Raw genomic sequence first — 12821 nt, 5'->3', positions numbered from 1 at the left:
GCACATATCTTCCTTTCCTGTTGTCTAGAAGCCTTAAAGGTTTGGTCAGTTGCGACATTCAGACGGCAGGGGGCGCTGAGGTAAAAGCGTCCTTCCAAAAGGCAAACAGTCCTAAAGGATTGTCCTTGTACGGATTCTGACACGTCTTTACGTTATTGTACAGTATATTGTTTGGTCTGCTGGCGAACTGTTTTGTTTTTATTAATAATATTCTGATATTTGGAAGTCAGATGTCACCTGCTAGGTCAGTGCTTTCTCTCTCCAAGGTTTTCCAGCCCTGGGCCGGACTAAAGGGTAACACGGTCAATGTAAGACTCTTCGTATGATTCCGATGGTTTGATATGTCTGATATTCCTCGTACTGTATGTTCCATGAGAGTGGCTGTAGGGCCACGTGCGCGCTAGTGTGTGGCTTCATGCGGCCACGTCTGCAAGGTCATTGACATTCAGTGGTCTGTTACTTCCTCCTAACTGCCAAGGCGGCTGTGTGGATTACTGTAGCGCTGGAGCCGCCGTTAACCCTGTAGTCTACAAACCGACTCCAAACAAGTCAAACCGCATGCAAATATTAGATCCGGAGTAATGGAAATGTTCCCCCAAGACATTAAACCTGCTGTTTTATCAACTGAAGTGATGGCAGTCTATCTACAGTATATCACTAACTGTGTTCTCTGTAAACGACAGGTGATAAGACCAATTACATGCAGCAGGAGAGAGACCTCTTCTTACACTGTAAGTGTCCTGCCATGTACTGTGTTATTCCCTAATTTCCCCCTACTTCTTTTTCTGTTAAATAGTATTTAGTTTATTGCAATAGTCTTGTGCCCATGCAAATAAATGCTGTAGAGCAAAAAGGTCTTCAAACAAACCAACAGAATCTATAAAGTTCAGTAAACATTCATGAATTGAACAAAGTCAGTATTTGGTGTGACAGTGCTGTGTGTCAGGTTCCATTTTTTTATTACACAGTTTTATAGGGATATTAGTTACTAGTTTAATAATTAGTTTTACTGAGCAATCTGCAGAACCAGCCCAAGTTATTCTGAGCAATTTCACTGTTGCATCTGCTTCTTTTGTGCGCGCAAACCCAGCTGCTTCCATATTTTTTTTTTGTTTTTGTCTAAAAGTGGTCACTTATATAATAATCTGCTCCTTTTTCTGGCATACAAATATTTTTCTGTCTTTTAAGTTTGTGGTGGATTACTCGTTTCGAAATCAAAAATGTTTCAACATTCTGTCTCAAAGTTATACATAAATAATAATTAAAAAAAAGGTCAATAAACTTGACAAAGTTTGTACTAAAAACACTGGGTGTCTAAGACTTTTGCATAATACCGTTACTAAAGCCCTGGGAGCCTTTTTGTTGTTGTCATTGTTGTTGCTCATGTTGTTGTTCAGTGTGAGTTTGTGTACTATATACTGTATATGGCATTGCTGGTAAGCATTTTTTGCCTTGCACCTTAAGGGTTGGGGGTTTGAATCCCACCACTGGTCTGTGTGCGTGGAGTCTTCATGTTCTCCTTGTGCCTGCTGGGTTTTTGCTGGGTATACTCATTTCTCCCACAGTCCAATGACATGAATTTTACATGTGGGGATTCTAGCAATGACCACTGGTGTACAGTCACTATTCAAAAATAGCCACCTTTTACCTTGATGATAGCTTGCAGGTGTGTTTAGACTTTCACACTGTCCTGTATACAGCCACAACACTAACACCACTGCTAGGTGAGTTAAAAATTGAATAAAATTGATTATCAATTGTAAAAAAAAAAAAAGCTGATGCAGGCTATGACAAAAAGGCATTTAAAGGGACCAGTGCTAACATCTCAGGTTCAGACATCACAGCACACCCTGATTCTTGCCCCAATGGGCCAGAGCAGCCTTGGTGGCACAAGGGGGAACCTACACAATATTGGGTTTTAATCTTATGGCTAATTGACACATGTCAGTTATACGTGCATGCCATTACATTTAGTTAAAGTGTGATAGATGATACAGATTTAAGTAAAGTATGACATCATTACGTCCCTCCCTCGGTTCATTTTCCTTAAGAGAAAGGGGAAGAAAGTGAGCTTACAGATTATACATAGCAAGAGGTACTTTATGGGCAAAAGTATGTTGACCTCACACTCGTATGTACCCACTCCAAAACCACGGACATTAACACAACGTTAAAGCTACAACAGCCTCCATTTTTCCAAGAAGCCTTTCCACTAGATTTTGTGGAAGTGTGGATTGTCTATTGAGCTATTCAGCCCACAAGTATTAATGAGGTCAGGCACTGTGAGGAATCCATTAAGCATTCTAATTCCCTTTAATTCTAAACTCTCAGTGGTGTTTACTGAGGATGAGGTCAAGGTTCACATCACATTTGCCAAACCACACCTTCAAAGAGCTTTCATTGTGCTCAATGGCACTGTCATGAAACAGGTTTGGGTTCTTTAGTTTCAGTCAAGGGAAATATTAAAACTGCATGCTTTGCTTTTTCTTCAGAAATGTTAGCGTTGACTCTAATATTCCACATTTTCCCATGACTAACTTGTTCTCTTCATCACATGCACATCTAATCATCTAATCATCTTCAATCCCTGAAAGGGTTATCGTGAGTACTGTGTGTGGATGTAGTGCATTAAGCCACTATATTATAAAGGTGCACTAAGCTTAAAGGTCACCCTTTGTTAATTGAATAAGGGCAAGTCCTATTTAGAATAATGCACCTTCAAAATATAGTGGCGGATGGCAGACATGTGCCGCAGACACAAGAACTCTAACATGCTTCATTTCTACCTAAATCAGATTAAAATGAAAATGTCTTTAGCACATGTGTGCAGTGGCGTATAATAGTTTTTCTTGTGGTTTTAACTAGCATTAGAGTATTTGCATGTTCACACTTACAGCAGCTTTGAAGTGCAAATCCATTTGTCCCTATAATATATGTTGATTTCATTATGTCAGTCTTTCTTGTTTCCACACTGCAGCCCCCTCCTGCAAAGTACGGAGGCCGACACACAGTAACCCTGATCCCTGGAGACGGCATCGGTCCTGAACTTCTGAGTCATGTCCGGGAGCTTTTCAGGTCTGGGAACAGATCATAGTTTGGGCCTTGGGAAATTTGGATAGTTTGACAGATTTAGGGTCTTCACAGGTTCTCCTGCGTCCCTGTGGATTTTGAAGTAGTGAACGTCGACTCAACAGCTACCTCAGAGGATGACATAAATAATGCTGTCACAGCCATCAGACGCAATGGGGTTGCACTCAAGGGTACGGTATGGTTGTAGAGATGGATACATTTAAAAATATATGCTCTTAACTGCAAATGGCTTACACATGTCTTACTATCTTACAATTCTTCATGCTACTCTACTTTTTTCCCCTAGGTAATATAGAGACCAATCACAAACTTCCACCCTCTCACAAGTCCAGAAACAACTTGCTACGGTAACATTATTATGGGTTTTTATAGAAACAGTTCTATTTGTCTCTCCAGCTGTGGACAGTCTTGCATGAAATATTGGCGAACATCCCCTTAGTGAAAAAATTGTGACAATATGTGTCAAAATAATCACTGTGATTTATTTTATTTTTATTATTATTACTATTATTATTATTATTATTTTATAAATCAAATCATGCAGTCGTAATCTAAGTCTGTATCCAGATATCTGTAGAGTTGTTTTGTGGTTAAAGTAAGTTTTAACAGTCTATTATAAATACAGATTAATTGAATACATACTGTAATAGCAATAAAAAGTATTAGTAAGTAATAGTAAGTTTAACTGGCATTATGATTTAATCCTAGTTCACATAACAAATACTATCGTCCCTTTTTTAAAACCTCAGCACATCGCTAGATCTATATGCTAATGTGATGCACTGCCAGACTCTCCCTGGTGTCCAAACCCGGCACAAGGACATAGACATCATCATCATCAGAGAGAATACAGAAGGAGAGTACAGCAGCTTAGAGCATGAGGTTTGTGATTGTTACATTTTTGGTTTGTCATTCATACATGACCTACAAGGGGAATTGTGAAAAAACTGATTGGCATTTACAGTAGCCCCAGTAAAACATTTGAATGGTGCAAACTTTTTAAAGAAGTCTCTTAGTAAGTCTGTGAATGATGATCCTGTGTAAGGTGGCTTGGAGCCTACTGCAGCTGTTCCTATAACGATTCACCAAATATAACACCTCATCCTTGAACATCAACAGATCACCTGTCGTCCACTTACAGAAGAGACTTATCTGTCTGTGGGAACTGAACACACATTAATTCACGGGCACCACTTGTACATTACAGGAACTCCGCTGGGAATTATTTTCATTTTCACATGTTCGGGTCATTAAAGGAGTTCCTGGGAAGTCTGCATTTCACACGTGAAGCAGGAAGTCTGATCATGGCTCTGCCTGCGAAAACTTTCTACCTTGATGGTCTCCAAGGTTACTGAAACAATGAAAATAAGTGTTTTATGACTCTTTATAATAACTTTGTTCTGTTATTCTGTACAGAAGTTCAGAAGTCTTGGTTTGACCTAAACACCTCTTGAATTTCATAGACATGTGCCTCTAATTGACAAAATAAACAATCAATTATAAAGTTGATTTAGGTATAAATCAATATATAGTACTGTGTGTATTATCAGTAGTAGTAGTACTTTTAAATATTTTTATTTTACAGAATGTCCCAGGAGTCGTAGAATGTCTGAAGATCATCACCAGGACGAACTCATTGCGGATCGCTGAATATGCCTTCAAACTTGCCCGGGAAAAAGGTCGTCGCAGGGTCACTGCCGTACATAAAGCCAACATCATGTCAGTTTCACTCTACAATATTTATTGTTTGTCTCTATTATATATTTTGTATTTCACCTTCTGAGGCCCTACTGGCGTGTACATTTCATTTTCCTCATACTATTTCTCTTTATTGAGACTTGATAACTACAGTATGATAAATCAATAAATGTATTAAAGAGGTTTATATACTGAATCTTTTGAGGACGCTTGGGTCCCAAAAGGTTAAAGAAAAATCTTACATAATTATTTTACACTGTACTGTAAAAATACTGTATAAGCTTTTGCATCTGACATGACTACATCTGTCCAGCATGTTGCGTCCACTTCTGTGTGCCAAAAGTGACGCTACTTACAAGATGTTGTAGATGCCAGGGGGAAAATCCACATGCAAAACTAGTCGCAGAAGCACTTTTAGCAAGATGAAAAAATTATACACACTGTGTCTCCATAGTAATTGCTTTTAAGTCATTTCAAACTGCATCTCAACCATCCATGTTGTTTCACAGCTAACACCATCTAACAACGCTAAATAGTTCCTAGGAACACAAGGCTGAATCCCAAATCCCTCTCCAACTCCTTTTTATGAGCACTAACTGATGTGAAACAGTGGATCCTATACTCCCTACATAGTGCACCAGCTTTCCACTTACCACTATTTGGGATTAAACAATTAGTTGGCTATTAATTAGAAAGGTTGAAATATTATTGGTTAGCGTTAGCTGCCCATCATTTTATTTAGTGTAAAGCAAAGCAATTCCATCTCATTATATGTCACATTTTTCTTCCAGGTTGTAATGCTACAAAATGTAGATAACGTGAATATAAAAGACAGTGAATATTTCTGCAAGGCGCTCTATTAAGCTTAATATATGCATAAATGCAATCAATACTATTTTTACTATTTTCAATAATTATTTTATGGTTTAGAGCTTCTAAGACCCCGTTCTGTCCTGTATTTGCTCTGATAGGAAGCTGGGTGATGGTCTCTTCCTGCAGTGCTGTAAAGAGGTAGCAGCAGGATATCCAGACATTACTTTTGACAACATGATTGTGGATAACACTACCATGCAGGTATCAGCTTAAGAGCATGCACTCCCAGAGTAAGAATATTTTTATTACTGCAAAATTTTGGTTTTGCATCAAATCAGCTGGAAGTTCAAATAGTGTTTTAAGTGTAGCATATCAGCAATTAATTTTTCTGTAAAATGGTAACACCTGGATGAGCTCCAATATTTTTGTAGGTACTGTCTAAAGGCTGACGTGGCTCGTAGCTGCAGGTGAGCCATAACAGTACGCTGTGTGTGTGTTTATTTCTGTGTATGCAGCTCGTCTCCAAGCCCCAGCAGTTCGACGTGATGGTGATGCCAAACCTCTATGGTAACGTAGTGAGCAATGTGTGCGCCGGACTTGTGGGTGGCCCAGGTTTAGTTCCAGGAGCCAACTATGGCAAAGACTATGCTGTTTTTGAAACAGTAAGAGAGAGGAATTGCACTCCAACTGTTGATAAAGGAGTTCTCTGAATAGGTCCAGACATTCTGATCATTTTTGTGCTTTGTGCTGCAGGCCACAAGGAACACTGGGAAAAGCATTGCAAACAAGAACGTTGCAAACCCAACGGCTACATTGTTGGCCAGCTGCCTCATGCTGGATCATTTAAAGTGTGTAAAGTTGGATTATGCATCCTCTTATTTAAAAATGCAGTTTGTAGTAATGCAAAACTATTTCTAGAAATATAATAATGAGATTTTAATAACACCTGCAATGGATCTGTCCATTTTCTAAATTTCAAACGTCCCCCCCCCCCCTTTCTTTTTTTTCTTCTGGCCGAGACATTTGCTCAGCTCATACCCAGAACAGAGCTGTCCAACCTCATGCCTTTGCCTTAGAAGGCAAAGCATTTGACCTAGTCCACAGGTACACAGGTATTTTTTTATATATATATATACAAGGATCGTTTTAAAAACATCCTTAAAAAATGTTTTTCATCCTTGAAAAAAAACGTAGTCCACATGAAAACACTTAAACGTGTCGATCATGCCAAACCAACAGGTGGCAATATAACCCCATGTTGTTCAGTGACGTAAAATGTACTTTTAATGTGGATAAAAGGCCAAAACACATATTAATACCTGTGTACATGTAGCTTAGACACAGAGGTGGGATCGAAAATGGTGGGGGAAATGGAAAACCGATCTCATTGCAATTGCATTCTGCTTCACAGGCAGTAGAATGCTCTAAAAATGACAAACTACTCCTTTAAAATATTTTCTTCGGTTTAATTAGTTTAAATTCAACGTTTTTCCAAAATTTATTCTAGACACATGCTATCTAAAGTGCCGGTATGGTCATTAACATTTATTTCTGTCTCTATGTTCGTTTCTAGACTTCATGATTATGCCAGTATAATTCGAAAAGCAGTCCATACAACTTTATCTGAGACGAAGGTACGATTAAACCTCATTAACTACATTACTAAGTGTGTAATTCTGATTCTGTATTAAAAGTTGGGTAAAAAAATTTAAACAATCAGAAATGTACTTTGTGGGGGACAGGAAATGAAAAGAACATCTAATAACCTGACTGGTTTTCAGTTGAATCTTTGACTTGAAATTTATTAGGCATGTGTAAACTTTTTATATGCATTATATGTTGTATATTATAACATGCTTATACGTAACATGAAGTAGATCGATATAGTAAATATGATGAAAACTACAAGGGGGTATTAAACAGTTTCGAGATTAGCTCTGTTTACTTTAGTAAAGTATTTTACTCGCATGTCGCTCCTCTCAGACGCCTGGAAGTGGAATTCGTCTGGCCACTGAAGACGAATTCTTAACGCACAAGGCCACAATTGTTTTTTTGGTAGTGAAGATGATGAGCTCTTCCACTGTGAAGACTGTTGTTCCGTCTCAGGGTCACACTCGTACACAAAAGTTTCGTCACCGGTAACAATCCTCAACATGAACGACGGGTCATCCATGGCACATTGACCTGTTCACAGTACGATGGATGTTCGTTCTGCTCCTGTGTCAGCAGCCTCGATGTCAGAAGAACTTGGGAGCAACACGGCGAATGACACGTTAGGATTGCGTGAACTATTCACCGGCAACGGCAGCAATGTCACGGATCGTTGTCAGATGTTATCATCACACACAAGCTGACAAACGATTAGACATTCTCGGGGCTTGACCTCATTGAAGGTCTTCCCAATCTCTCCACATCTTTTAGTGATGTTCTTCCAGTCTTGAAGCCTGCGTGTTACTCTATGCCGTCTGTGTGGCAGATTTTACAAGGAATTTCATTTTCGCTTGTTGTTCTAATTTGGTGTCCATAATGACAACGCATGGGCACAGACTTTTCCTTTGCCAGAGTGGACCATCTAATCCGCACATTGGACCCGTCATAGGAACAGTCGGGACACTGGTGGGGTTCTGTGTCCAGAGTATCTTGATTCTGTGTTAAGCAATTGTTGAGAAAGGAGAGTGATGTAATCCTGCTGCTGGGAGAACGATTCACACCTCTCCAATATAACACTGGTACAAAGATAAAATGTGTCCAACACAAAGCTGAAGTTTTCTTATTTGATATTTTTATTTTGCCATTGTAAAGTCCAAAGAATAGATTGTGTATTAAAAATGTAATTACATTTTAATTTAATTTAATTTAATCCAATTTAAAACATATGAAAAACTGCAAGTTCTTTAAGCCTTGAGTGTCTGTTTTCATATGAGCCATTAACTACCGCTGTGAAGTATGACATCACAAATGATTTCAGTGCTGAATATGGACACACCCATAACAGATGGGATTGAAACTTTTTTGGCCTCTGGTAAAAAGAAACAAGTTTAAATAAATTAGCATCAAAGATGTGCAGAGTATTAAATCAGAGGAACATTACAGCATGGGTTGGTGTGTGTGTGTGTGTGTGGTCTGTCTCTTTTTATTTCTTCCTCACCATGCAGTTACACACGGCTGATCTTGGGGGTCAAGGCACAACGTCCGAGGTGGTCCAAGCCGTGATGCAGGTGGTTCAGAGGAACAGACTGCATATCTCCAAACCTGTCTGAACAAATGTGACACCTGAACATAAGGTAGGAAGATTTCCCCGATAGCACTCTGTATAAACAAGTGCAACATTATGTACTGTGCTGTATGTATAAATACTTTTACAGTATAATAGTCAGGCCACAGTTCTGTTGCGGAGACTGGAGAGAAGGTGCCGAGTGGTTTTTCTATAACAGCGGCTGTGATGTTTATATTAACGCACGCATTCGAATGTGGTAGATTTCTATAGTAACAGACAGGGGCTTCTATAGCAGATAGTCAATGTGAGCAGAATCTTGGAACATTTGTACTGAATTGAATTGTCGTGTTTTCTGTGAGAACACATTTATGTGCTATCTTATGGAAAGATCAGTGTTTGAGCTTGTGTTGTAGTTAAGCTGTAGCTTTAAATGTTCAAACATGGGAAAGTATTTGTTTTTGTTTTTTTTCTTTTGGTCGCATTAACTTCAAGGAAGAGGGAAAAAAACGAGAAGCATTTGATAGCTGCTATGACATACGTGGTAACAGGAACTAAAATTCCCAAGCCAACATTAAATATATAAATAAAAACCTGTATGAACTTACTCTCATGCACACTAACCCTAGCTTAAGTATGCCCCAGAAATAACCATTTGTTGTTGTGTTTTTTTTTATGCCTTTTAGGTCGACACCTTCAATCAATATATACTACAAAACTGTGTGAAGCTTATGTATATGTGTGTTCGGTTATGTGTGTGTGTGTGTGTGTGTGTAGCATTACAACTTCAAACTATCACATTTTAATTCAATTGCTTTCCATGTGGGTAAAATCCTAAATATGCAAGACTGTAATTAAAAAAAATGTAGCAGCAGTGAGTGTAGAGATTTAGAATTTTTAAATATCCAGAGTTTACTTGAAAGCACTAATGCTGCATTTGACTCAACTCAGAAGTGGAAAGCCAGAACTTGAACTAACACAAATGCCTCAACTAACTTTGACGAGGAATGTATAATTATCTCCTGTATAGTCGGTGTTATAGACTCAACAAACTAATATACACATATTATGATTTACCTAAAGGAAATGCTTGTATGGTATAACTCATGTAAAAGTAAAGAACGCCATCTTGCTTATGTGAACCGCCATGTTGATGTGATATCACTAGGAGAACTCTCTGACTTTCCAAGTAGCAATCCTGAGTTCCGCTTTAGTCCAGTGCAGCTCAAGATCATGACATATGAAAGAACACACCAGGTATACAACAAACACTCCTCATACTACAGTAGGAACCTACGTACATACTCAGTACATTGAGACATGGAATATGACGACGCACCTGCTACAAGCACTTTTGCACCTTTAACAGGATATCAAAGGGATTCATGGACACGTCTGTCTTTACTATTTATACAAACGTTTCATATCGTATATGGACACAACACTGGTCTAAAGTTAGAGCGTTAAGCACGTTGTTTAGCTGTAATATGTAATTCAATCTCCAGCATGCAGGTGATTGTAAAGTTCCTCTCAATTTTCCAGGCTTTTTTAGAGCTTCCTCTGGCAACAAAACAATCCAACGTTTATTTTTAGTTTTATTTTATGGAACCGAGCATGACTGTGTTCTTAACTTAAGGTGTGATTTATGCGCAGGCTGGTCTCTTGACGTAAAGGTGCTTTAATCCTGGACCAACAAACACTGCAATTCTTTAACACGGTTAACACACCAACACTAATTAATCTTTAAGAAACATCATTTGCACCTTAAGGTGTGGATTTGTTAGAGACGGATAGTTACATAAGCAGGGGTAAGCTGTGGAGGAAAAATAGTACCAGTTACTGCGATGAGTGATGTTTCCTGTATGTGAATACCAAACAGAATGTCTCTACTCTGCTTTTTGACTTACATAATTCCGTGCTGGAAACCATTGCTCACTGAGTGATAAGGTTCGGGAAAACACATAAAACCTCGAATCTGTACCTCAAAAACGAGAATCTGTAGCAACATCAGTAGTGTATGACACACATTGTTTTTCATTAATGTAGCATTATGGAAGAAATGTAAACCAATGAGATTGTGTGTAATAAATAATCAACTAAAAACCTCAACTATTTTTCACCATTTTATCTACATGCTTTAAAAAAAAAAAGGATGCCTGATTGTTCATTGCCTATAGATGGTGCTAAAATCTTGTTATCATCCTAAAGCAAGTTTAAGAAAACAGCCAGTAAGGTTGTGTAACATTATAAAAGCATACATCTGTACACACATATGGACAAAATATGCTCTGGCTTGCAGGAATGAAAGCTGCTTATTTATTACTGGGCAGTGTTAAAGGGAGGGAAAAGCATCTTGACAGCAGCCCAACACCTCGCGGAGAACATCATCCATAAACCTGCTATTTAAAAGAACATTTCCATAAAATCCGATTTTAAAAGCAGTTTAAATGCAGTTTAAAAACTAAAGTAAACCATGATCTCACATCTAGGGTATTTTAAATATAGTTCAGACCGTTGTGTTTCTTAGTCTAAAGCAGAATGCTGGTCAAATATGTTTACTTATGCCTAATTTCCATCATAAAATAGATTTGGGACATCGCTCAAAACATCAATTCACAACATTGGAAAATAAAGCATGCATGAAAGCATTTCACTCAAACATTTAACGTCATAATAGGCTCAAAGGAAATCTATCAGCCAGTGGCATAATACAATAATCATTCAAACTGAGTCACAGGGTATATTAAATGTCTACTCAATTGCTGCAGATGTTGTAGTTTTACTTTATTCATTTTAAAGTGGCCTTGTGCAGAGTCAAGGATCGAATTTATACACCACACACAAACATAAATATACATACAGTGCATCTCTAAAAATTAAAAAGTTTATAATATTATCTATAGGATAAAAGTTTTTTTTTTTTGTAATTCATTTAAAAAAAAAAAAAAGAAACTCCTAGCCCTGTGATGGATTGGCACCCTGTCCAGGGTGTGTCCCGCCTCATGCCCAAGGTCTTCTGAGATAGGCTGCAGGTCCCCTGCGAGATGAAGCAGCTCGTATATTCTAGATTTATTACACGTAGTTTTTATTATGCTTACAGCACATTAAAATCTAAAATCCAGTGTCAATATCTCAAATAATGTAATATTTTCTATGATCAATTAAAAAAGGATTTACAATTTCTGAAAAATATAACATTCATTTATGCACTCAATACTGGACTCCAAATTACTGTATCATTGCAGCATGGCATGGTGGGTATCAGCCTGTGGCACTGTTGAAGCTTTACTAAAAACAGATTGCTTTGAGTCTTCAGCTCATCTATTATTGTTGGGACAGGTATTTCCTTATCTTTCTCTTGACAATAGTCCATATATTCTCTATGGGGATCAAGTCAGCAAAATTGGCTGCCAAGTAAGTACAGTAATATTGTAGTCAGCAAACCAGATAGGGAGACTTTTGGCACTCTGTGCAGATGTCTAAGCCCTGCTGAAAAAGAAATCAACAAACAGCGTGTCTGCAGACCATGCTCTAAAGTATGACATGCTTTAAAATCTCCTGGTAGATGGCTGCAATGACTTTAGACTTGATAAAACACAGTGAACCAACACTAGCAGATGACAAGGCACCCCAAATCATCACAGACTGTGGAAACGTCAAACTGGACTTAAAGCAACTTGGATTCTGTGGCTCTCAACTTTTTCTGCAGAATCTGGAATCTAAACTTTGCAACTGATATGCAAAATGTACATTTTCCTTAAAAGAAGTTTGGACCATGAGTTACAACCTGTAATCACCTGTAATTAAACCTGTAATCTTAAAAAAGGATTGAAATATTATAATAATAATTTTATATTCAATCCAAAAAAAAAATTAACCTTTTCATAATGTTATTTTTTTTGAAAGGCACAGTATAATGTTAAATAATAGTGTATATATAATATAAAACCATAACAAAATGTACTAGTAAATAAATAAGTAAACTATAATAAATAAATATTATAAA

General features: G+C 37.8%; 1 protein-coding gene across 1 annotated transcript; it reads left to right on the top strand.

Annotated features, from left to right (window-relative positions):
- Nucleotides 1–87: 87 nt before the first annotated feature.
- On the top strand, nt 88–10913 carry LOC128509896 (isocitrate dehydrogenase [NAD] subunit gamma, mitochondrial-like). The gene is made up of 13 exons (XM_053481762.1): nt 88–308; nt 684–731; nt 2978–3075; nt 3145–3260; nt 3377–3437; nt 3840–3972; nt 4676–4809; nt 5760–5862; nt 6117–6263; nt 6355–6449; nt 7175–7235; nt 8757–8885; nt 9502–10913. The coding sequence occupies exons 1-12, from the start codon at nt 231–233 to the stop codon at nt 8859–8861; spliced, it is 1179 nt and encodes a 392-aa protein (XP_053337737.1). The 5' UTR covers nt 88–230; the 3' UTR covers nt 8862–8885; nt 9502–10913.
- The last annotated feature ends 1908 nt before the right edge of the window (nt 10914–12821 follow it).

The sequence above is a fragment of the Clarias gariepinus genome, chromosome 22 (assembly GCF_024256425.1).
Source record: "Clarias gariepinus isolate MV-2021 ecotype Netherlands chromosome 22, CGAR_prim_01v2, whole genome shotgun sequence".
NCBI lineage: Eukaryota > Metazoa > Chordata > Actinopteri > Siluriformes > Clariidae > Clarias > Clarias gariepinus.
This window is presented reverse-complemented; position numbering and strand designations above follow the sequence as displayed.

Excerpts from the sequence above, each read along its gene's own strand:
- LOC128509896 (XM_053481762.1), top strand. The coding sequence starts at position 231 with ATGTCACCTGCTAGGTCAGTGCTTTCTCTCTCCAAGGTTTTCCAGCCC. Across the intron at positions 3,438-3,839 it reads TCCAGAAACAACTTGCTACG|CACATCGCTAGATCTATATG; the intron begins GTAACATTATTA and ends TTAAAACCTCAG. Across the intron at positions 6,264-6,354 it reads ACTATGCTGTTTTTGAAACA|GCCACAAGGAACACTGGGAA; the intron begins GTAAGAGAGAGG and ends TTTGTGCTGCAG.